Source organism: Leguminivora glycinivorella, chromosome 8, assembly GCF_023078275.1.
Source record: "Leguminivora glycinivorella isolate SPB_JAAS2020 chromosome 8, LegGlyc_1.1, whole genome shotgun sequence".
Taxonomy (NCBI): Eukaryota; Metazoa; Arthropoda; class Insecta; order Lepidoptera; family Tortricidae; genus Leguminivora; species Leguminivora glycinivorella.
The window spans coordinates 4,982,935-5,009,003 of NC_062978.1; the positions used below are offsets into that span (position 1 = coordinate 4,982,935).

The following is a 26,069-nucleotide window of genomic DNA, read 5'->3' on the forward strand; positions in this document are numbered from 1 at the left end:
TGTCTCTGGCGCCTTAGTAATGCTACGGGAAAATTTTGCAACTTTGCACCACTCTAACTCCTAAATTAGTAGGTTTTAAAAAAACTTTAATTTATAAAAGATGCTTATTTTAATGCATTCTTTCTAATAAGAACAAAACACTATGCTAGAAAGAGTGCAGAGGAAGTTCTGTAGGCACATTTACAAACGACTGTACGGATATTACCCATATATGTATCCATCTCTATTCGTAACAGGAATGGTTGGTCTTCAAACTCTAGAAACCAGACGGAAACTGCTGCATATTATGCATTACCGCCAACTGTTTCACCATAGAGTAGATGACGCATCCGTGCTTGAGAGAATGGGGCTGCAAGTGCCAAGAGCGAATGTGGTGGTTGGCATGCCGGGCGCGGTGCCGGCGCGGCGGCGGCGGCGCCTGTTCGCGGCGGCCGGCGCACCGCTCGAGCCCGAGCTGCTCTTAACCGCATCATGTTGGAGACAGACGATAACGATATTGACATATTTGCTGATAGTGTTGGTGTGTTTTACAGAAAACTCTTAAGGTTCATAGACTCTACACTCCTTAGGTGATTAATGTAATAACCATAGTTTAACTTTTAAGTGTGTTTGCTTTTATTTATGTCAATTTAACATGTACATAATTATATTACCACATAAGTGCTTTGGTGAAATACTGTTAACTTTTGTGTATTTTTAATAAATAAATAAATAAATAAAAAAACGTGAAAAAAGTCCCAGAATCGGGCCCCTTTTGCTATACTCTGACCGCCCCTGTCTATACTACTGTAATGTTTGACGTTATCACGTTAAACTACCGTCCGGAAACCGACTTTACAGACAAACAATTTTTTTTTATTGAATAAATATTCAAGTTATTTAGCTATGGAGTTATTTGTCAAAAGTTTGTCAGTATTATTTTATCACGAGAACAATATTTAGTTCACTATATTTATATTTTCGAAAGATTACCAAAAGGAAAAAAAATGTTTGATTATAAACGCAAGTTTTGCTGTCAATGTGACATTAATATGTTCTAGTTGTCACTGTCAGTGCTAACTTGACATTTTTGCTTGCGACACGCATGTCACATATTGCCGCATAGTGAGCGGTCCTTCCTTTCTTTTTCTTCGCTTACTAGACATACGTTAGGTTTATTTTTAACATGTCTCCGGAAGTAACTATAGAAAAGTTTCAACTGCTAGGTCTAAGTGAACAAAAGGCCAAAGAAACATTTAAAAATGTGAACGTTACAAAGTTCTTACTCGCCGGTATTAATGAGGTAAGTTTTCGATCATCCAAAAGTGTTTCAAGAAACTTAAGAGACAGGTTTTATATATTAGAATTTCCACAGGTCAGCGTAGAAAAGTTGCCAGCAGGGGCGGGCATGTTAATCTACCACCTGGCTACTAAGATTAAGCCTCAAATTGCAAACCAGCTGCCGTTTGTGTGTAAATATATTGAGAGCGGAAAGCTGGATTCAACGCTGCGAGTGGACGCTGCTTTGGAGTACTTACTTAGTCATGTTGGCGAGGCTAGCATTGATAATGCCGCATTTGAAAAAGCCTGTGGGGTCGGAGTGGTGGTTACCCCGGAGCAGGTGGAGCAGGCCGTTGAGAAACATATGGCCAAATACAAAGAGGAACTGATTCAGAAAAGATATAGGTTCAATTCTGGCATTGTGATGCAAGCTGTGAGAGCTGACTTGCCATGGGCTGACGGTAAAGCTATTAAGAATGAAGTTGATGTGCAGGTATGAAATTTTATTTACTTAGTTGTATTGCATCAATTGGAATTTTTTGTTGTATATGACATTAAAATAAAATGGAAAAAGCACACCAGAGGGAGTTGTGGAAATCAAGGGGAGAGGCCTTTGCCCGGCAGTGGGACACTATAACGGTCTAATAAAAAAAAGACATTCTTTGTATATAACATTTATTTCATGTTTATGAAATAACCTACCTATTCGTAATATGGCATTGTTTACATTGTACTGAACATGAAAGACTTTAAGTCAAACTGATCAAATAATAATATTCTTGATTGAGAACAATGTCTAATAAATAATTGTATTTGTTCAGATGCTGTCATATTCATTGATAATAATATTTATTGCACAGTGTCCACAGTGAACATTTAGCTACTGTATCATTGTCCTTATTATTCTTTAAAATTTAAACTATAAAGTGAAATTCAAAGAACACCACAGAATATATAATAGTACAAGTACAGAAGGCTCACTCTTTTGATGTTCACAAAATGCCGCCATTCTAAATTCTTACCCACATTAACAAACGGACCACACGTGACCAGTCGACATAGGATTTTGTTGCGCCGCGCGAAGGTCGTCGCCACTCAATGGGCCGCGAACTCGCGGCCGCCGACATGTATATTGTAAATAATTGTATGTGTCGTTGTAATATATTTTATTTTATTGTATATTTTTTGTCCATGTTAGTTTATTCGGTGTATTGGTATTTTATGCTGTAATGCCGTGTAAACTTATTAAATAAAATAAATAAATAAATGTACTTGTAGCGCGGCGATAGAATCGCGGAGTGAGCCGCCCCTGAGAACACCATAATTTTTTATTGTGTTTTGTGTATTTTTTCTTTGTAAATGACAATCCTTATTGGGAAAAACTTAATTTTAGTATTTTAAATATGTAATGTAATTTTTGACGATCATGAGAAGAAGATAAACATAACTTCGACATGTAACAAATTTATAGTGTAATTTTCATGAAATGATGATATATGAAATAAGGATAACTAATCTAGACTAATCATCTTTTCAAAAATATAATTACTGTATATTCAACAATACCAATGTACTATAAAGTACCAATGGCGCTCTCTACATATCCTCAGGCATTTTCATAAAAATTGTGTGAAAAACAAACCTTGTACAATTTCCTTTTTTTTTCAGATTTTAGATTTACTAGGACCCAAAACTGAAGCAGACTTGGCACCGGCACCAAAACCTGAGAAGAAAGCCAAAGGCTCAGAGGCAGGAAAGAAGCCAATCAAAGATGCTAAAGGTAATGACCTTATTGCTTACCTATGTCAGTATTTGTAATGAGATGAGAGGCCTAATCTGTTTTCCGTTTCACCTCATAGTTTAATTGAATAAATACTAGAGATGGGCCGAATATGGACTTTGCGAATATTCGGCCGAACATTCAGTTCAGCGGTTACCGAACCGAACATTCGGCCGAATATTTGGTTGAGCCATATTTTAAATCATGGCTTAAGGCTGCTTTCAAAAAAAACGTCAAAAGAATGTAAAATTGATAGTTTTAGTCGGTGAAATACTACACTTTCCGTTATCCAATAGATTTATTTAATTCAAGTTCCAGTTAGAGCATTTTATTATCTTGATTTTTATAAGACTGGATTTTTGAAAACTAATTTACTAAATTAATTATGAATTTTTCTCTAATGCACGTTTAGAAAAACGCACGTATAGAGCTGAATCAGTCGATCTTATTTGTAAAATTTGGACAATTTTGAATATTAAAACGGGTAAATTTATAATTCGTATATCCTGTACCACAATCATTTCAGACAAGATTTTTATTTTAAGTTTTTGAAAAAGAGTAAACTAGCCTAAGGCGAATTCAATTTTTTCAGAAATTACCTAAAATTAAGTGACAATTTCTTTGAAAATCTACATCACATCGAAGTAAGTTTTGTACTTAATTAATCAGCAACGTTTACTTAAATTGCTGTTATGTCTTAGTGATTATAAATTGCTATTATTGATTTTTGCCAATTTTTTGAAAACGAGCCTTCACCGGTACAATTATTACCACTTTTGGACATTTTCTCATATTTTGTTAGACCAAGTAGAAAAGTCCTATAATGTGATATATATTTATAAACTACTCGCAAAGCCCTTTAATTTGATACCACACACGGTATGATCGAGCGCTCGGTTGCGATTTCACTATTTTTAACACGAAAGCCCTCTTAAATCATGGTTAAAAACATTCCAATGATTGGTAATGGGTACACATTTAGCTTACTAAGGCTCTTAATGTTCCTTTAATTTAGTGCATAAGAAAATTTTGGTTTTTGTTTCTTAAGATAGGTACATCATTTTACCTTTTTTACAAAATTATTGTAGTTTATATTTTAACGCATTTTTAACTCCCTTTGGAGTTCCTTAGAATGCTGAAATAGGATGTCATTACATTATGCGATGAATTACGAAACGACTTACGCTATTTATTAGGGATGTACCGACTAGTCGCCGACTAGTCGGGAAAGCCGACTATCCGGCCACATTTGTAGTCGGCGATTAGTCGGCGACTAGTCGGCAAAAAAGGCCGATTAGTCGGCCCCTTATAAGTGATAAAAAAACAGGACAAAAATAAATTAACAGCCGATATAGTTGTATTATGTACCTATTGGTTATGCCTTTGTTACTCAAAACAAGAAATATCTGTGATCATTACAGAAATAAATGGCCCTCATTGAAATTCAAACCTAGGACTGTCGATTTCATAGCCAGGATCAATACCCACTAAGCCAACCCGCTAGTTAAAAAATAAAAAATTCTCATAGAACTTAGAACGTGTAAAAATAATGAAAATTGCGATTTAATGATTAAAAAATCTGGTGATTTTAGTCGAACATTATGTTCTGGCCGACTAGCCGACTAGTCGGCCGACTAATCGGCCACCTAACCGCCGACTAGTCGGTAGTCGGCCTAGTCGGCCAAATCAATAGTCGGTACATCCCTACTATTTATTTATTTTGTTTATTCGGTAAATATTCGGCAATGTAACCGAACTATTCGGCCGAATACGAACATTGAAAAACTTGCCGAATTTGCCGAATACCGAATATTTACCGAATATTCGGCCCATCCCTAATAAATACAATATATTTAAATTTACATAATACATATGTACTCTCGTTAACAAATCGCGATTTGGCAACATGTTTCGAATAATATGGAGACCCATTATCAGGTGTGAGTGCTCATGATGGCTAAACTCTGTGCACGGAATATTTGAACATTTTAAGATAAGATTTTCGTTTGTTTCAAAAACCAATGAAACAAAAGAAATGCTACTTTATTTGGTTCATGAAAGATTCAAATTAGATTGCAACAACTTATTAAAATTGTAATGTACATTGGGCTTTACGGGGCTATAGAAATCTGGTAACAAAAAATGAATGTTTATAAATAAATAAATAAATATTGGGGACACCTTACACAGATCAACCTAGCCCCAAAGCAAAGCTTGTACTATGGGTGCTAAGCGACGATATACATACTTAAATAGATAACTACATACAAATATGTATATGTCGCAGTAAGATAGATAAAGCCGTTATATAGTTATAACCCTAGGAATATAATTATACGTCGTAACATAGTTAAACGAAAGCGATTAATTGCTATCTTACTAGGAATATAACTATAATACGTTACTAGTTTAGTCATATAGTTATATGACTAGATTCAGTTTAGTGAAATGATTGTAGGCAGGAGTGCGGCGGTGCGGCGGAGGTATAGTTATAACCCTAGGGATATAATTATATGCCGTAACATAGCTAAACAAAAGCGATTACCATCTTACTAGGAATATAATTATAATACGGTATTTAAAATTGCAAACGGGACTTAATCGCGTATTACTATGTATTAAGTCTCGTTTGCAATTTTAAATATGTGTAAAAATCGCGAAAGTTTAAATCAGTGTTTCATAATACGTATAGCGGCACGATTTGGAATAACAACACCGTCACTGACGTTAGAACAAAGTTTATTTTCTATCGAACATAGTACACAAGGTTTAGTTACTAAACAAACGAATCCAAGCTATACTAGTTAAAACGTAACAGTTAGGGCATGCTCCCGGTATTTCTCGGTAAATCCCGGTAATGGTAATTTTATGGTGGCGAAAGAACCGGGACAAAAATTTAGGAACCGGTGCTCCCGGTTCTTTTCAAAATATCCGATTTATTCATTTTTTAAATTGTATCTGCATTTGGATTTGTGCGATGGCAGTTTTAATTTAATCTGACAAGATAAACATGATATTTATTGTCGCAAATAGTGCAATTTGCAGCACTACACTGCTACAATTATACTACTGAACTTAATCCTGTAATATAACTATATTACTTAACTAGAGACGTATTATAATTATATCCCTAGACTAAGTTTAATCCAGTGATATAATTATATAACTAAACTAGTAACGTATTATAATTATATTCCTAGTAAGATGGTAAGGAATCGATTTCGTTTAGCTATGTTACGGCATATAATTATATCCCTAGGGTTATAACTATACCTCCGCCGCACCGCCGCACTCCTGCCTACAATCATTTCACTAAACTGAATCTAGTCATATAACTATATGACTAAACTAGTAACGTATTATAGTTATATTCCTAGTAAGATAGCAATTAATCGCTTTCGTTTAACTATGTTACGACGTATAATTATATTCCTAGGGTTATAACTATATAACGGCTTTATCTATCTTACTGCGACATATATAAGCATAGAAAACATCCACGACTCAGGAACAAATAATTGTGCTCATTACACAAATAAATGCCCTTACCGGGATTCTAACCCGGGACCGCGGCTCAGCAGGCAGGGTCACTACCGACTGAGCCAGACCAGTCGTCAATGTTCAGACATGTTTCATACAAACCTCCTAAGACCTATTGGGAAACTTAATGGATCTTGCTTAGCATCATTTACTCTACCAATCTACCAGTTTTTATTAACATTGTAAGCATGATCCAAACGTACAAATGAGAATCTGTGTATTTTTATGGTTTAAGCACAGAATATATAACAGTACAAGTACAGAAGGCCCACTGCTTTGATGTTCACGAAATGCCGCCTTTTTAAATACCTACAAAATTCTTACAAAGAAACGAGCCGCACGTGTGCGGCGCCCGGCGATAGGGTTACCAATGGATTCAAACGAATTAATACTCACATAAAATGTTATACTATTATATTCAAGTATTGGGTACTTTCTAGGTATATATGCTGTATTTATATATTTTTGTTCAAGTTCCAACATCACAAGCCTTATTGAACTTTTCCGTGGGGCTTAATCAGTAGTAGATCTGTGTAAGAAAGTCCTATGGTATTTATTTTGTTCAATATGTCTATTTAACTAAATATTATTATTAGCATTCCACACGTGGACATCGCTTCCAAAAACCTCACAACGTAAAGTAACAATAGAAAGTGCGAACGTTCATTCCGTGAGAACGCGCGCCACCCCTGAGTAGGCCGCGAACTCGCGGCCGCCAGGATGTACTTGTAGCGCGGTGATAGAATCGCGGAGTGAGCCGCCCCTGGTTTAAGACATTTATTTCTCAAAAAGAATACAATTCACTTGACATGAGAAATACAAAGTAAATTTTAAAGTAACTTACACAGTATTTAACATGCAGAGAACTAAGTGCTAATAATTTCTTAGCATGAAAATAACATTTTTATCTCTAAAGAAAACATTAGTAAATTTAAATCTACGTATCATAATTTTAACAGTAGGTAATGAGGGTAAGGCGTATTTTATGTCGGAGGTAGATCGGTGCGCATAACGCTTATTGACCGGTTACAACTATCTTGTTGTGGGACTTATTACGTGTTGTGTGCGCGATAGCAATTATAGATAGCAATTATAATTGCTATCGCGCACACAACACGTTTTTTGTCATTTGGTTCTTAAAATATAATAAAAGAAATCTTAATGCTGCCTGGGTGTCCTGGGTACATAATTTGCTTACGAGTCTACATTCTAGATGGTTATTGAATACATTGTTGCATCGACTCATGTTTACTTTTTCCGAGTTGTGTAATATGATCTTGACGATTCTTGATGACACATCTTTGAGCGTTCTACAGGGTGCAATTTAAATCGTGAATCGAAATAGTACATTTCGATACAAGTGCGAAAAAGAGGAAGTTCGAAACGAGTGGCGATAAATTAAAACACGACCGAAGGGAGTGTTTTAAATCGACACGAGTTACGAATTTCCTTTTCGCACGTGTATCGTACGACGTTTTTCAGTACAGATGAGCCTCCGAAGTCTCGACCTGGCATATAATGAACCACTTCTCGAACTAGTGCGTAAAAAAACGACCATCTGTACTGAAAACATGTTTCATGTACTGGAAATTCGTAACTCGTGTCGATTTAAAACACTCCCTTCGGTCGTGTTTTAATTTATCGCCACTCGTTTCGAACTTCCTTTTTTACGCACTTTTATCGTAATGTACTATTTCAGTACAGATGGTGTTCCTTCTACGCACTAGTGCGAGAAGTGGTTAATTATATGCCAGGTCGAAACTTCGAAGGCTCATCTGTACTGAAAAACGTCGTACGATACACGTGCGAAAAGGAAATTCGTAACTCGTGTCGGGAGTATTTTAATTTATCGCTACTTGTTCCGAACTTACTTTTTTACGCACTCGTATCGTAATGTACTATTTTGTTTTTCTATCAAATTGTTGATTTAATGTGTTGCTTAAAACAGACAAGTTTGTTTTTCTAACCATTTTTTGTGGTTAGTTTTTGATTTAGTTGTGGATTTAGGATATAAAAATGTTATTTTATAGTATTTTATGCAGCCGGTGTTTAAAAAAGGTGAGTGGGGTGGGTAACAATTTGAGGCGAAGCCAAAAATAGTTAATAAAGGCGCCACCAGAAGTAGTAACAAGTTTCGATTCACGATTTCTATATCACCCTGTACTGTTTATAGGTATAGTATTCCCTCTGGTTGGTGGCTTCTGACGATGTGTTTTAAATACAGTGTTAAGTTTCGTGATTTAGTTATTACTTCTCGGACTTCTCAACGTGCAGTACCCTATCTCGTTCTCTACTATTTAAATGGAGTTAAGTACTAATAACTTTCGAGTGGCGTCCTTACTTCGGGGCGGCACATGACGTGCGCCATTTACCTCACCGAGAAATATACTGGTCGCTGTGAACTCTTTGAAGAATATCAGCGGTTTCGGGGCTCTTGTTGGGTCGGGCACTCCTTCGTGTGTCCAGATAACGCTTCATCCGACCTCGGCAAGACACTGCGTTGTGCTAAGCGAAGAAAATGAACCTATTACGCGCTGAAGAGTATATCAGCGCTTTCGAGGCTTCTATTGGACATCCCTTTATTTCAACCTGACCTTGGCACGATACTATTCTTTGTGCTGTTGCTGAGCACAGAGAGACATGCCGACTGTAATGTGGCAATTAGCCACTTTCATTGTTTGACAGTAAGACTTAATAACAAAACAACTAGAAGGTTCAACTAGAAAGCTTTTCTGTTCCTAGACCACGCTCTGGCCCCTGACGCTCGGTTTTGGTTCGTGCGATGGCGTCGGATGGATTGGCTGATCGAGGGAGTGGATTTGGCTTTGACCGACGATAATTTGAAACTGAGCGTAGAGAGAACTGCTTGCGCTCGCCTATTGCCTCTGGCCCCTGACGCTCGGTTTTGGTTCGTGCGGTGTCGCTGGATCGACTGGCTGAAGGTGCTGAATTGACTGGCTGAAGGTGCTGAATTGACTGGCTGAAGGTGCTGAATGGACTGGCTGAAGGTGCTGAATTGACTGTCTGAAGGTGCTGAATTGGCTGGCTGGAGGTGCTGAATTGGCTGGCTGAAGGTGCTGAATTGGCTGGCTGAAGGTGATGCTGAATCGACTGGCCGATGATGCTTAATCGACTGACTGGTGGTGCTACTGGTGCTAGATCGACTGGTTGGTGGACGCGTTGGATTTGGCATTGACCGACCATAATTTGTAACTAAACGTAGAGAGGCCTGCCTGCGCTCGCCTGTTTCTGGACCACGCTCTGGCCTCTGACGCTGTTTTGGTACATGTGGTGGCGTTGGATCGACTGGTTGGTTGAACCGATGGATTTGGCCTCGACCAACCATAATTTGAAACTGAGCGTAGATACCTGCTGACGCTCTTTCGTTCCTGGACCAAGCTCTGGCCGCTGACACTCAGTTTTGGTACGTGCGGTGGCGCTGGATCGCCTGGCTCATGGAGGCGGTAGATTTGACCTTGACCGTCCATAATATCGTGTTGGAGCTCGAAGAGTTTAGGGATATGGTGTGATTGTGACGTTGTGTTTTTAGTGTCTTTGTATATAAAATTTTAAGTGTGTGTTTTTCTTCCTATTTTTTTAATGTGCATACTTATTTTGTTATTTATTTTATTTAGATTTTATTATTCTTAATTACTTTTAAGTCTTTTAACTAGTGTGTTCGTTGTTTTATTTACACGTGAAATGGTTTTGTTCTGTTTTTGATGTACAATCTTATCTTTACCCGAAAGTAATATTTTTACATTTTCACCTTGATCTTCAATAAAGTGGACCATTTTATCTTTGTTTTTCTTTCTTATTAATATTAAATGTCATATTTTATACATGGATTAACATTTGTATCATATTTTAACTTTCTAATTATTCTTCGTGATTTCGAGGGTTAAATTGTCTCATACAAAAGTTTGCTTGTATGACCATACCATTAATATGACCATATGGGGAGTCTGAGGGACCGGCCACACTTACGCGACGCATGTCTTGCGGCGCGCAACGGACGTCCGCGCCACGCCGCCTGAATGTAATCCGTCCGTTGCGCGCCGCAAGACACGCGACGCGTAAGTGGGGTCGGTCCCTGACTTTTCCGTGGCTGATAGTAACACCTTGTATATGTATAGTTTCAGTACCAATCATGTGTACATATACGACAGTACTTGTATGAATAAACCTCTACTGTTCAAAACGCAAATATATCATGGGATAGGCGGTACAAAGGCGAAGGATTATTTTCCAGTTATGCTCGACATACAATAACACAATGTAATATTTCAATATTATACTTAATTTCGTTATTTGGTGTCATTCACTATAAAGCGATTAATAATAATAAGGTCAGTGCGGGCAAGACCGGCATAGTTTATTTGAAATAAAGTTTGAGTGGATAAAACTCTATAATTAATGTAGTCTAGCATAATGCGCATGGGCCTATGGGATAGCAAATTTTATATTTTACAAAGCTTTTTAATATTTTGGCGAAATAAGGTAATTTTAAGTGATAAAAATCACATTTTTTAAGGCTCGGCGGGTTGACCGTCCCCCCGCGGTGAGTACGGGAAAACCGTCTAGTGCTTGTTGTCGCGTAATTTCATATGAGACTAGGTTCCAAAACCATGATCATTGTTATTTTACGTAATAATAGGGCAGAATGTGCTAGATAATTAATAAAATAACATTGAAATTTTAAACATATAAGCATTTTTCCATTTATAAGGCAAGACCGGCATATGTTCCGTAGATGGGGTTCATAACCTTTTCTTTTTAGGTCCAATTTAGTCACGATATTACAGGCTCATATAAATCTAACTACTTATTTGTTTTTGAAACTTTGTTATCAAGTAAATGTAATAGGATATTAGGTACGTGAATTAGTTTGGTAACATTTCTTAGCAACGTCTGGGTTTTGCTATAGTCACTACCAGACTTTTGTCATATAATCAATGAGTGCATCTTTCAATTAAATATTCGAAATTATAATTAGACTGAAATTGTATTAATCTTGATTTAATTGCTGTTAAATAATTTTATTCATGTACGTGTATTTATTTATTTAAACTTTATTGCACAAATTATCAATAAAAAGTACAAATGGCGGACTTAACGCCTTAAGGCATTCTCTACCAGTCAACCATTGGGCAAAACAGAGATAGTTAGTTTGGTGCACAATATTATAGAGCCAGTATGAGATTGTAATGATTAAATACAAGTCGATACCTACTATTATAAAATAAATATACACAAATACAATAAATAAACCTACATATATATTAGTAGTAGTGTAATATTATTAATAAAATGACTATGTCTATGTCTTGTGTCAAGTGACAGTCAGCAATGTCAAATTCCAGATTGATTATTAATTTTGGAATCATCACCCCCGAGAACCTATTTGACCACAACCATGACCACTTTTGTGTCAAAGTGACAGTCAGCAATGTCAGATTCCAAAGTGGTGTTTAATTTTTAAATCAACACCCCCGAAAACATATTTGATGACACCCATGACGACTTTTATGTCAAAGTGACAGTCAGCAATGTCAATTAACGCCGGTAGGCGTAAAATAGTCTGTCAAAACCGTTTTTAACGGTCCCTGTTGGGTAATGCTGTTTATAAATAATGACCAACTCCCTACTTTTTTGAAATATTTGTCGCATTTTGCACAATCTACATATACTTAAACAAAAATAATAAAAAGCTGTTCACCTCTTATCATTCTTCACAACCATGTCACATATATTTTATTTTTACTTAATACTTTCAAATGATTTTAGTAACACCATACGAATCATTACCAAAACTGTATTTCGAAGTTAAAATCAAAAACGGTACAACTACCATAAGCCAAAAACATACTTATATATTGATATCGTTTACACTCAACTTATTTCCAATAAAGCCTAAAAAAGGTTGGCAACTCCTTATCATATGACGGTCTTGCCTTTCTCTTTTATGCCGGACTTTCTGAGTAGGCACAATTTCTAAGTTACATATTTCAGAACATAAAACTAGAAATTGAGCGCGTTTTGAGTAAATTAATAGTACTAGTCAGAAAGAACGGTTATTAAATGACTACGTTACATATACAATATACAAATATTCCGACTGCTTATATTTTATTTTTTTGCGGAACCATGTTGAACTCGATGTTCGAGTTCGAAACACAAATCAAGATTATTTTTAACTAGTGTTCGTCCTAGGGATATGTATTGAAGACCAATGGCTTGAGGATGAAGAACTGGTATACTTTCGGACGTGTGAGAGGCGTAGATATATAAACACAAAAGTTATAGTCAATAGACGGTCTTTCCGGGTAGACGGTCTTCCCCACACTGACCTTACTTAAATGAAAAAAAGTGTAAAGGCACACATCATCGTGTATGATAAGTTTTGTCTACGAAACCAAGCAAGAAGTTCCGTACGGTCAGCCAAGAAAGTGGTTTACCACTTTTCGACTCTATTGGAAACACATAAGGTCGAAAAGTGATAAACCACTTTTTTGGCTGACTGTACCTAGTCTGTGAACAAATTTTCTGTCCTTTGGCTGGAAAACGTCATATTTCAGGCCGATGCGCTAAACGAAGTTACCGCTACCCGGCTCCGTCGAACAGAAGAATAGTATACACTCCTTGGCCAGTAATGAGCAAGACCCAGATCCACAGAGAACCTCCTATAGAGTGGCAGTCTTGTATATTTGGTTCGCGATACGAGTCACCAGTGTTTGGGGTGCGAGGAGCGGGCGGGGAATGTGTTAAGCGCGCTGTGATTGGCCGTTTCAAGGACGGCGGGCAGTCGCGCCAGATGAAAAGGGACAGAAGTATGACTGTCCCTCTACTGACGCGTAAGTGGCCAGAATAAATTATAAATATGACTTATTTGTGGAATGTAATGCCGTCTGTTTTTAAACTTGAGCTTCTTGTTACCTTTCCACATCATTTCACACTACAGGTGGACATCTTTAAGGCATCAAAATACCCTTTTCCAATTTTTTTGTGCGAAAAACACGCGCTGCTTTCGGGTCTGTTACTTGGTCGATACATATCAGTGCAAATACTAGGAAGGCTGGCCACCGCGAGTCGTCTTGTAATAGATGTCTATAGGGGTTGGTCTGTGCCCAGATCACAAGTAATTTGTGTGCCCTGACAGGGTGTCATGGAAGCTATTTGTAAAATTTTAAGATGACTTTTACAAATAAACATCTTATCTTATTTAACTATAAAACTCCCGTGAGACTCATACATATTTAAAAATATTTTAAGCGGGTTACTCACGTATTAAGTCGATATAGCGTTCGACATGTTTCGGTTCAATTTCGAGAACCTTTCTCAAGAGTAGCGACACCCCGCCTTTACATGTCGAGAGCGCGACGCATACTGCGGGCGCTTGCTCGGTGCGCGCGGCTGCTGAGGACAGGCGCAGGGGGGGTCGGCGGCGCGGGCGACGTCACCGTGGCGAGATCGGAGCTACCCACTATGTTACTTTTGTCAAAAGCAGGATTGCACACAACACTTATTACGTCACTTGTTAAGGGTGCAGTATGCGTCGCGCTCTCGACATGTAAAGGCGGGGTGTCGCTACTCTTGAGAAAGGTTCTCGAAATTGAACCGAAACATGTCGAACGCTATATCGACTTAATACGTGAGGAACCCGCTTAAAATATTTTTAAATATCTTATCTTATCTTATCATGTTTTTTGACTTCGGATCCGCCTCGGCCGATAATCACCTGATCTAAAACATTTCTTTACTGGTTTAAACATGTTATCTTCTATTGTAAAGTTCACTGGGGCCAGTTTTTTTTTCAAAATTGTCCACCCAACTTTTTTGTAACTTGGGTGTTTTTCTTCATACTCAGAATCACGAGGTCTTTCGATCTTGATAGGAGAAAAAAATTGTCCCAAGATTTCCATACATTTTTCAAACCTTCCATTCCGTTACCGCCATACAAAATGTATGAAAAAATGGAAACGGAATTGGAAAATACCTTGGGACACTTTTTTCTCTTATTAGGATTGAAAGAGCTCGCGCTTCTGAGTGGAAACCACATAAAAAAATTCCAAATCCAAATAAACTGGGGAGGACAACGTTGAAAAAAATGGCCCACCTACTAAACATTGTGACTGATTTTCAGCGTCTGCCAAACCAGAAAAGTCTGAAGCAGCAGGCGATGCCACCGGACCAGTTTCCATCCATGACCTCATGAAAAAGCTCCCCTTCCATGCGCCGGGCGAAAACTACAAGTCCGATGGCTACGTCGTCACTCCAGATACCAAGCGCCTTCTTCAAGAGCATCTAAAAATTACTGGAGGAAAAGTTAGAACCAGGTTCCCCCCTGAGCCAAATGGCATCCTCCATATTGGGCATGCGAAGGCTATTAATATTAATTTTGGATATGCTGCGGCCCATGATGGCGTGTGTTTCTTGAGGTATGATGACACCAACCCGGAGAAAGAGGAGGAGAAATTCTTTGTGGGTATCAAGGATATGGTTGAGTGGCTTGGTAAGTTGAACTACTTTATGGATTGACTATGGGTGAATCAACTTTTTCTTGCCTGTTATTGCCATGGTTACGGTCCCTTGAGTCACGCTGGTTTTATGCAAAATTATGCAAGCATGCATGTAGTCCATGTTTGTAGGTGGAAAATTAAGGAAAGGGCTTGTTAACACCAGAAAAAAGTTTGCATAGTTTATGTAGCTTATTTTTGCTTTAAACCAGCGTGACTCAGGGGACCGTAACCATGGCAATAACAGGCAAGAAAAAGTTGATTCACCCCTATATTGTTAAACTGACTTTAGATATAATAATATAAATGAGAAATAGTATATTTATAAGCACAAGCGCAAAAGATACATTAATACAAAACAGAAAAAGTTTGAAAGCAGAACCTAAAATGAGCATGTTAAAAACCCACCTGTTGGGATCATATTGTTTAGAAAATTCGACGTTTGGTACTGAACGTATTAAGTATAAAACTATACAATAATAAACATTGTAGTTTAGGGAAACCCATCTGGGATAACCAGCGGTTCCCAATTTTTTTTAAACTCATTTACAATAGACATAAAATGGCACACTACGTCAGAAACCGGTCGCAATTTATAACCACCCGCTTGTATGGCCAGAACCCGTTCAGCGAGTTCTCCGACATCTGAGGAAAGTTCACAAGTGCCCACCAGGCGGGTTCTTGCGAAAGAGTTAAGCACGCCCCCTATCGTTAAAAATGAAATGTCCACCCTTACTATTAGTTAGTAATGTGTGATGGGTGTACTTGTCCCACGATCCCGCGCCCCCTTTTTGTCGCCACGTGCACCCTGGGGGGCGCGTCCCACAGAAAAAACTCATTTAAACTATGTACGAGCACAGACATATCGTCACTACTTTGAAAAAATCTCGTATCTCACGCTGCTCCTCAAAGTTAAAACGCAGTAAGTCTATATGCATTCCATACATACTTACTACAATTTTCTTTTCATTGACAGACGAAGATACAAGTTTTTTAAAAAGTAGTGACGATATGCAACTCCGTATAGACAGCTACAGTCTAAGAAAAAAACGTACCTCAGAACCATATAGAAATTGGTACGGTGGCCTAGATGGCGTTACACCTTTCGGGGACCCTCGGCTAGATGGCGCTAATAGTAATATTTGACATTTTAACACATATCAAGCTAAGAATATGGGCCATATTGTCAAAACTGAGGTTTAAAAGTTTTAAGCTTGTGTCGAGAGATGGCAGTCTATGCACTGTGATTACATATTTTACTTTGAAAGTAACTCTCTATAATACTTGAACCTCTTTGGTACGATTAACAAACTTTACTAAAGTACTATTTTTATAATTTCAGGCTACAAGCCATACAAGATCACCCATTCGTCAGACAACTTCGACCAGCTGTACGAATGGGCGGTGCAGCTTATCAAGAAGGACCTGGCCTATGTGTGCCACCAAAAGTCCGAGGAGATCAAAGGCTTCAACCCTCCGCCTTCACCTTACAGGACCAGGCCTATTGAGGAGAGCTTACAACTCTTTGAGGTCAGTCTTAAATACATGGATGAATCCATTCTTTTTGTTGTTATTCTGAATTGTTACTAGTTGGCACCACAGTAGCCGTGGCAGACGGAAAAAGAGATGATTGGACGCCTTAAGGCGGTTCAGCAGGATTAGTGCGATCTTGGTGAGCACAAAGAGGATTGGAAAAGACGAGAAGGGTCGTGCTGACCGCGCTAGAGACACATAAATAAATAAATAAATAACGGGGGACACCTTACACAGATCAACCTAGCCCCAAACTAAGCAATGCTTGTATTATGGGTGCTAGGCGACGATATACATATTATATAGATACATATAGGTGTTATGGCATATGATATAATGTATGGCGAATTTATCAATGAATTCATTCATAATTTCTCCATGCACTTTTGCAGCTGATAGTACATACTCGTACTTTTATTCTCAACTTTCAAGTCAGGTTATGGTTATGGGCTCCGGTTCCGCACCTCAGAAGTCAGATTAATGTTAACTCGCTTTGCGCCCATGAGCTTGATGTTCCATGGTTGTGTTTTTCACTTAAAGAGTTCAAAAGATAAGAGTGTTGCCAACTAATCACAGAATAATTTCCATACAATATTTGTCTCTTACAGGACATGAAGAACGGTAAAATCGACGAAGGCGAAGCGACCCTCAGAATGAAGATCACCCTAGAGGAAGGCAAGCAAGACCCTGTGGCGTACCGGATAAAGTTCAAGCCGCACCACCGCACCGGCAGCAAGTGGTGCGTCTACCCCACGTACGACTACACGCACTGTCTGTGCGACAGCATCGAACACATCACACACTCTCTGTGCACTAAGGAGTTCCAATCAAGGAGGTAATGTTTACCGGAGACAGTCTTCTTTATAAGAGAATTTAAATAAGCGTCCCTAACTCCCTGTATACGATATGAGAGTCTATAACAAACAAATGTTAGTGAAAGTCAAGCAAACCCCCTGGCGTAGCGGATGAAGTCCCAGCCGCACCACCGCACCGGCAGCGAGTGGTGCGTCTACCCCACCATTTTTTGAAATTGCCACGCAAAAAGTGGTGCGTCTACCCCACCATTTTTTGAAATTGGCAATCTAAAAAAATGGGGCAGGCAACACATTGAATACGTGGATTTATTTTTTAATATTTCTAATTAATTTTTAGCACTTATTTTACTAATTTTTATGGTTTTATTTATTATTCTGTATATAGATTACGATGTTAACTTTTACCGAAATTCGTTAAAGTGACTGTCTGTCTGTCTGTGACAAACGTTTCTATCATACAATTTTTTGGGTGTTTTTATTTTAAGGCGGCTAACCAAGAAATAAAACTTAGTTGAAGAGCCCCGTGCAAAGGTGCCCATTACACTCGCCTCAACGTTTATTAGTTAAATGTTTGTGCCTACAAATACTACAGAATACCCAAGAATACCCGAGAAACGGTGTACCATTACAACTCAGCCAACATAGTGTTTATTAGTTAAATATTTATGCCTACAAATAGTACAGAATACTTGAAGGGAAAAGTGACATAGGCTACTTTTTGTCTGTTTCTAACGCGTGCCGCGGGCAGAGAAACGGGAGAAATGTAGGTATAACACAACAACACAACATACAGGGTGTAACAATCATTTATTTACAAAAATATTTACAAACAGACAATTTTTCTTTTATAATTGTTGTTTAACACTAAAATGTAAAATGTGTAAACAGATCATCATACTACTGGCTGTGCAACGCGCTGGGAATCTACTGCCCCGTGCAATGGGAGTACGGGCGGCTCAACGTCAACTACACTGTCGTCTCCAAGCGGAAGATAGCCAAGCTTATAGACGAGGGGATTGTTAACGGTATGTATAGTTTATATAGTTAATAAATGGGTAAACAATGTTTCTAATGGCTGTGCAATGAGCTGGGAATCTACTGTCCCGTCAATGGGAGTACGGGCGGCTCAACGTCAACTACACTGTCGTCTCTAAGCGGAAGATAGCCAAGCTTATAGATGAGGGGATTGCTAACGGTGTGTAACATTGATAAAGTATAATTATTGGTGCGATAAACGTGTAAACAAATCGTTGATACTGACTGCGCGACAGTGTTACGAGTATATTATGACTGCATCCGGTCGGGCGTCTCTACACTACATGTGTTGCGTGAGTGTGTTTAGGAAAACGTTCCCACTTTGTCGCTTGCCATAAAGACGAGATTTGCTTGCATCTTTATATGCTGACAAATGGGCTTTATAGCAATCGACAAAGTGAGTCGTTTTATTTAACACAGTCACATATTATGACTACTTGTTGCGTTTCATGTAACTCTCTTACTTATAGACTGGGACGACCCACGCCTGTACACACTGACGGCGCTGCGTCGTCGCGGCGTGCCGGCGGCGGCCATCAACAGCTTCTGCGCCGGACTCGGCGTCACCGGCGCGCTCGGCGCCGTCGACCCCACCATGCTGGACGCGGCCGTGCGGGACGCGCTCAACGCGTCCGCGCCCAGGTACTGTCCACACGCGGCTAGCTGCTGTCCACACGCGGCTAGGTACTGTCCACACGCGGCTAGGTACTGTCCACACGCGGCTAGGTACTGTCCACACGCGGCTAGCTGCTGTCCACACGCGGCTAGGTACTGTCCACACGCGGCTAGCTGCTGTCCACACGCGGCTAGGTACTGTCCACACGCGGCTAGCTGCTGTCCACACGCGGCTAGGTACTGTCCACACGCGGCTAGGTACTGTCCACACGCGGCTAGGTACTGTCCACACGCGGCTACTGCTGTCCACACGCGGCTAGGTACTGTCCACACGCGGCTCCACACGCGGCTAGCTGCTGTCCACACGCGGCTAGGTACTGTCCACACGCGGCTAGGTACTGTCCACACGCGGCTAGGTGCTGTCCACACGCGGCTAGGTACTGTCCACACGCGGCTAGCTGCTGTCCACACGCGGCTAGGTACTGTCCACACGCGGCTAGGTGCTGTCCACACGCGGCTAGGTACTGTCCACACGCGGCTAGCTGCTGTCCACACGCGGCTAGGTGCTGTCCACACGCGGCTAGGTACTGTCCACACGCGGCTAGGTACTGTCCACACGCGGCTAACTGCTGTCCACACGGAGCTAGCAATAGCTGCTGCGCCGAACTCGGCGTCACCGGCGCGACCGCTCGCTCGCTTTTTGTAAAAGAGGTCGAAGACTACATTCTTGAAGATCCTAATAGTTTTGGGTTAGTTGAGCTCCGCAATGCCAGCAAATGAAATCGTAATGATAATAAATTATTATTTCCACTACATCACGCGTAAAACGTGAAAGAATCTTCTTTTTAGATCGTGACGTCGTGGAGCAATTATTCCTGAACACCTTTATTAAAAGCGCTTTTGATTCTGAGTACTTTACTGTACACACCAGTGGCTCGGCGTGACCGTCGCCTCCACTATGTTCAATCACTGTGAGCATGTGACGTCATTGTTAGGTTAGCTACCAACTTTTTATACATAATTCTATCTGATCTTTATTTGTTTCTATTAATCATTCTGTTCATGCGTAGTGTAAGTTGATGTAAAGTATGATTTTCCTTTACCAGAGTGATGGTAGTCCTGGAGCCACTAAAGATCACCATCACCAACTTCCCGAGCGACAAGCCCATCCCCGTCTCAGTGCCCAACTTCCCGAACGAACCAGAAAAGGGCTCTCACACTGTCGTATTCGACCGAGTCCTGTACATCGAGGCCTCAGACTTCAAGGAGGCTCCGGAGAAGGGGTACCGCCGTCTGACACCCACACAGACTGTCGGACTGAGGCACGCCGGATACGTTATCAAGGTCACTAAATTTTATTAAATACCTAAACTGTCTAAACTCGTGTCAGTAGACCTCCAAGGAGTCCGAGGGTTCTCACACGATCGTATTCGACTGGGTCTTGTACATCATCCCACCTGTTCTGTTTAATCAATAGGTACTTCGCTTGAAAAACAATGTTAAGTGTAAATTATCGTGTCCCCAAAAATAACCTTCTAAGCTTAAACCAATTCAAACTTGTTCACAATTTCTTCGTAACTTAGACTTTCCACGTATCCCACTGTCAAAGTAAAATATGTAATCACAGTTCATAGACTGCCATCTCTCGACACAGGCTTAAAACTTTTGAACCTCAGTTTTGACAATTTGGCCCATATTCTTAGCTTGATATGTGTTAAAATGTCAAATATTAATATTAGCGCCATCTAGCTGAGCGTACCCCACAGGTGTAATGTCATCTAGGCCACCGTACCTTTTTCTGTATGGTACTGAGGTACGTTTTTTCTTAGACTTTATCTGTCTATGCGGAGTTATGTATGTCTTTGACTATAAGGAGGCTCCGGAGAAACCAACTACCGCCGACTGCCACCAACCCAGTCTGTCGGCCTGAGGCATGCCGGATACGTCATAAAGGTTATTAATCTTTTATTAAATTGTGAAAATATTTGTTTAAGTCATCTGTAAAAATTTACGAGGTGAATCCTGAGATTCCTGAGCCAATTTTACTATGGACTAATATGGAACCATCTCCGAAGCGAAGCCATGAAAAAAATTAATGCCACCGTACCTTTTTATGTATGGTACTGAGTTACGTTTTTTTTTCTTAGACTGTATCTGTCTATACGGAGTTATACACTACCGTCAAAAAGTTTAAGACCAAACACAATGTTCAGTGTCATTGTTATAAAACCTTTCTAAAAATCATCAAACTAAATTTGTAATCAACAGAAAACAACGTAATCTTATTATATTGATCGGCAACCCATTTGTTCTGCAAGAAGACAACGATCCCAAACACTCAGCAAAGATCTGTAGAAGCTACACAGTCAATAAAGAACGCCAAGGTGTGTTAAAAAATATGATTTGGCCACCGCAATCCCCAGACCTTAACCCGATCGAACTTTTATGGGATGAACTCGACCGTAGAGTCCGAAGACAATGTCCGACATCTGCAACAGCTCTATGGGAGATACTGCAATACGAGTGGAAATCCATTAGCCAAGAAACGCTACACAAACTTATAGCAAGAATGCCAAGAATCTGCTCGGAAGTGAAAAAGCGTCGAGGAGGATTTTTCGATGAGAAAAACGTTTAGCTTTTATTTCTTATTATGATCCCTTTTTAAAAATTGTTATACGCTTTATTTTGTCGGTTGTAGGTACTGAAAAGTAATATTCTCATAGGAACTTCATGAAATGTTGATTATTTGCATATATCGTGTTTGGTCTTAAACTTTTTGACGGTAGTGTATATCGTCACTACTTTTAAAAAAACTTGTATCTTCGTCTGTCAATGAAAAGAAAATTGTAGTAAGTATCTATGGAATGCATATAGACTTACTGCGGTTTAACTTTGAGGAACAGCGTGAGATACGAGATTTTTTAAAAGTAGTGACGATATGTCTTTGGTAATCACCAACACCCATGAATGTTGCTAAAACTCAGAAATCTGCAGGTATCCAAGGTGATCCACGACGCTTCAGGCAAAGCCATAGAAGTGCAGTGCTCCGCCGAGCCGGCAGACTCAGCCGAGAAGCCCAAAGCCTTCATCCACTGGGTATCCGAGCCTGTCGCCGTTGAAGTGCGCCTGTATGAGCCACTGTGAGTACACATACCTGCACGGGTAGCATGGTCGCGCGATAGACGATAAAATATCAGGCCGTCCCTATCGCACTATTAGTAAGTGCGATAGGGACGGCCAGATGTTTTATCATTTATCGCGCGACCATACTTGCCTGCCTGCTTTCTATATACTTTGTTTTGACAACCGGTCTGGCCTAGCGTGTAGTGACCCTGCCTGCTAAGCCGCGGTCCCGGGTTCGAATCCCGGTAAGGGCATTTATTTGTGTGATTATCACAGATATTTGTTCCTGAGTCATGGATGTTTTCTAAGTATGTATTTATCTATATAAGTAACTATATCGTCGCCTAGCACCCATACGAGGGTCATGCCAAAAGAAGTTAGATACTCCATGGTCATTTGATTGATACTGGCCAGTTATACACCAATGTAAAGGTAGGTTATCTGCTTATAAATTTAAAAATGGAACACTTGGAAATTCTTAGGATTCCTTTTTTAATTATTTTTTTTTTTAAATAATTTTGGCGGGAATTTTCCGCAACAATGGAGCTTATTCGACGTGATTTTCGTGTTATGATATATTATGACTTTAAAAAAGGTTTAACACCTCAAGAGTGTTTTGAACTTTTAGTCTCGACTTTTGGAGAGTCTGTGTGCTCACGTGCAACTGTTTTCAATTGGTTTGCTGAATTTAAAAGAGGACGGGAGAGCTTTGAAGATGAGGCGAAGACCGGACGGCCGCCAACCGCAGTCACTGAAGAAAATGTAAAGACTGTGGAAAAAAATATTCGTGCGAACCGACGAATTACATATGTAGAGCTCGAGCGTGAACTGGGCATTGGATCAGCAGCATTGCAAACTATAATTCATAGTAAACTGTCTCTTCATAAGCGTTGTTCAAGATGGGTGCCGCACAAGCTCACCGATTTACAGAAAGACCGTCGCGTGGATTGGTGCAAATTTATGATAGATAAATTCGACGCAGGCGAGAACAAAAACGTATATGATATACTTACAGGTGACGAAACATGGCTATATAACTACGATCCCCAAACAAAGCGACAGTCCACAGTATGGTGTTTTGAAGATGAGCCGACGCCAACAAAATGTCGCCGAACCCGAAGCACACAAAAACAAATGGTTGCCTCATTTTTCTGCAAGACGGGACATATTGCTACAATAGTGCTAGAAGATCAAAAGACAGTTAATTCAGAATGGTATGTGACAGTTTGTGCCCCAAGAGTACTGTCAGCTTGGTGTGACAAGCGGCCGAAGTCAGGAACCCGGCACCTGCTCTGGCACCACGACAACGCTGCCCCGCATACTTCCGCTAGAACACTTGACTATTTCAGCTCAAAAAACGTGACTATTCTGCCCCACCCCCCATATTCCCCTGACCTATCCCCCTGTGATTTTTATCTTTTTCCTAAAATTAAAGAAAAATTAAAAGGAAGGCGATTTGAGAACAAAGAAGATGCGTTGGCTGCGTATAATTACGAAATTTCTGAGGTGTCTAAAGAAGAGTGGTCATCGGTATTTTCTAAGTGGTTTAGACGGATGAAAACGTGTATACGTGTTCACGGTGAATACTTCGAAAAAATAGATAGGTGTAATAAAGAATAAAGTATGTAAATTTTGAGTATCTAATTTCTTTTGGCATGACCCTCGTAGTACAAGCTTTGCTTAGTTTGGGGCTAAGTTGATCTGTGTAAGGTGTCCCCCAATATTTATTTATTTTATTTTATTTATATAATTATGTACCTATCCTAGGTGTTAATGTTAATGGCTTGATTATAAAACCAATGAAAAAGTGTAACCTAATCTTGATATGCGACAATCCATTTTAAAATAGACAATTTATGCATCAAATCACGCCTCAAATCTATTCACGCCTCGTATCTCATTTAAGTACCCAGGCCACGCTAAATTTGAACAAGCTTGACTCTAAATATGCATAATACATATCCCCAGAAGCTCCATATTTGACGTAACACTTTAATATCTGTGACCCAAACCTATGTAGTTATGTCCTGGCAGGCAAGCATGGTCACGCGATAAATGATAAAACATCAGGCCGTCACGGCGGACGGCCTGATGTTTTTATCTTTTATCGCGCGACCATGCTTGCCTGCCAGGTATAATATTTGCTTTAGTACTCGTAAGCAGATTGGTCTACAATACGAGGTCGAGCCCTACGAACTATACCAGGTTGATGACCAAAGAGCGGAATTCTTCATAGCAAAAATCAAACTGTCAAAGGGATTGACCTAACTGTTTTATCGACTTATCGATAAATATTTGTCACTTAACAAAACAAAGTTAAAGTAATGATATCAGGCTAAGTGACTTTCAACACAATGTTTCTTTGGCTGATATAAATGAACATCACATTTCGAGCAATATATTGTGGAAGAATCTTCTTTGAAACTAAGAGAAGATTTTTTCTGTGTCCATTTTTTTATTGTTTTTCTTTTAGGATTATTAACCATTTTAGTAACACGGCACGGAAATCACTCATGAAAACTCAAGTGACATAAATGACATATGTAACGCTGACATGATTTACTTTAATAGGCTACTAGACTCGTATCGAATTTAGCACATCAAGTTATTGTTTTCTGTAGTATTTGACTTAAGAAATCAATATTTATAGCTTGCGGGCATTAAAAGTGCGTGATGACTGCGTATTTTTAATTAAAGATGTGTGTATGTTTTTTTTTAATTATGGACTCCGAAAACGGTGTTGGCCAATGGAGTGACGTCACATAATTCAGATCAACTATGGAAAATAGAGGTAGTAATCTGATCTCCATAGATGCAACCTCTATTGTATTAAAATTCATAGTCGTTGACGGGTGTGACAATGTGAAATATTTTTTTCTAAATATACTGACGTCATGTCATAGATATTCTATAGATTAATATGGCTGATGTTGTTTTTGCCTGATCACGTAAAAGTAAACTTTAAATAATTTTTTTGCGGGATTTTAAGTCGTAATAAAATATGGTACTATTTTTTTTCGTTTAATTTAGACAGTAATTAATAATATAAGACATACTTTGAAAAAGGGTCAAGTAGCCTATACGGAGATGCAAGTTGCTTATCAAAAAGGTCAAATGTTACAGAATAATCTTTTAAGTTGATTATGGATACCTAATGCGATATTATCCCGTAACATCGATAAGTCGATAAAACAGTTAGGTCAATCCCTTTGAAAGTTTGATTTTTGCTATGAAGAATTCCGCTCTTTGTTGATGACACACAACCCGTCTTGTAAAGAAAAGGCGACATCGTATAGATTGTCAATTTTTTTATTGTAAAAGTGCCAACGCAGTCTAGGAAAGAGCATCACATACGAGTAACTACTGATGTGCCGACGGAAAGTTTCCAAAGTTCTGAAATTTTCACATAGGAAAACTTCGGAAACTTTCCATACTTTGTATGGACAATTGTATGGACTGAAACTTGCCATTTCATAAATTTATATTCCCATTGTTTTTCGTGAAAGTTTCGTGACTTTTTCAAGAAATTTGAGATTTTTTTGGTAAGTTTCCGCAACTTGCACATCACTACGAGTAACACAGAAAGGTTCTAACATTGTTGGAGTTAAAATTTACAAAATGATTATTGTACAGGTTCAAACACAAGAACCCGGAGGACCCAAGCGAGGTGCCTGGCGGGTTTCTCTCGGACTGCCGCTCGGACACGCTGAAGGTCGTAAAAGCGCTCGCAGACGGCTCCATACGGAGTGCCAAAGTATACGACAAGTTCCAGTTTGAGAGGATCGGCTTCTTCTCCGTAGACCCTGATACTAACTCTAATAATGTAAGTAGCTAGCTTTAGTATAGGTCTCC

General features: G+C 39.3%; 1 protein-coding gene across 1 annotated transcript; it reads left to right on the top strand.

Annotated features, from left to right (window-relative positions):
- The first annotated feature begins 1,077 nt into the window (after window positions 1-1,077).
- Window positions 1,078-26,069, top strand: LOC125228993 (probable glutamine--tRNA ligase). The gene is made up of 11 exons (XM_048133753.1): window positions 1,078-1,282; window positions 1,355-1,753; window positions 2,929-3,040; window positions 14,724-15,092; window positions 16,439-16,626; window positions 17,238-17,464; window positions 18,333-18,469; window positions 18,950-19,121; window positions 20,201-20,438; window positions 22,089-22,234; window positions 25,851-26,069. The coding sequence occupies exons 1-11, from the start codon at window positions 1,166-1,168 to the stop codon at window positions 26,050-26,052; spliced, it is 2,307 nt and encodes a 768-aa protein (XP_047989710.1). The 5' UTR covers window positions 1,078-1,165; the 3' UTR covers window positions 26,053-26,069.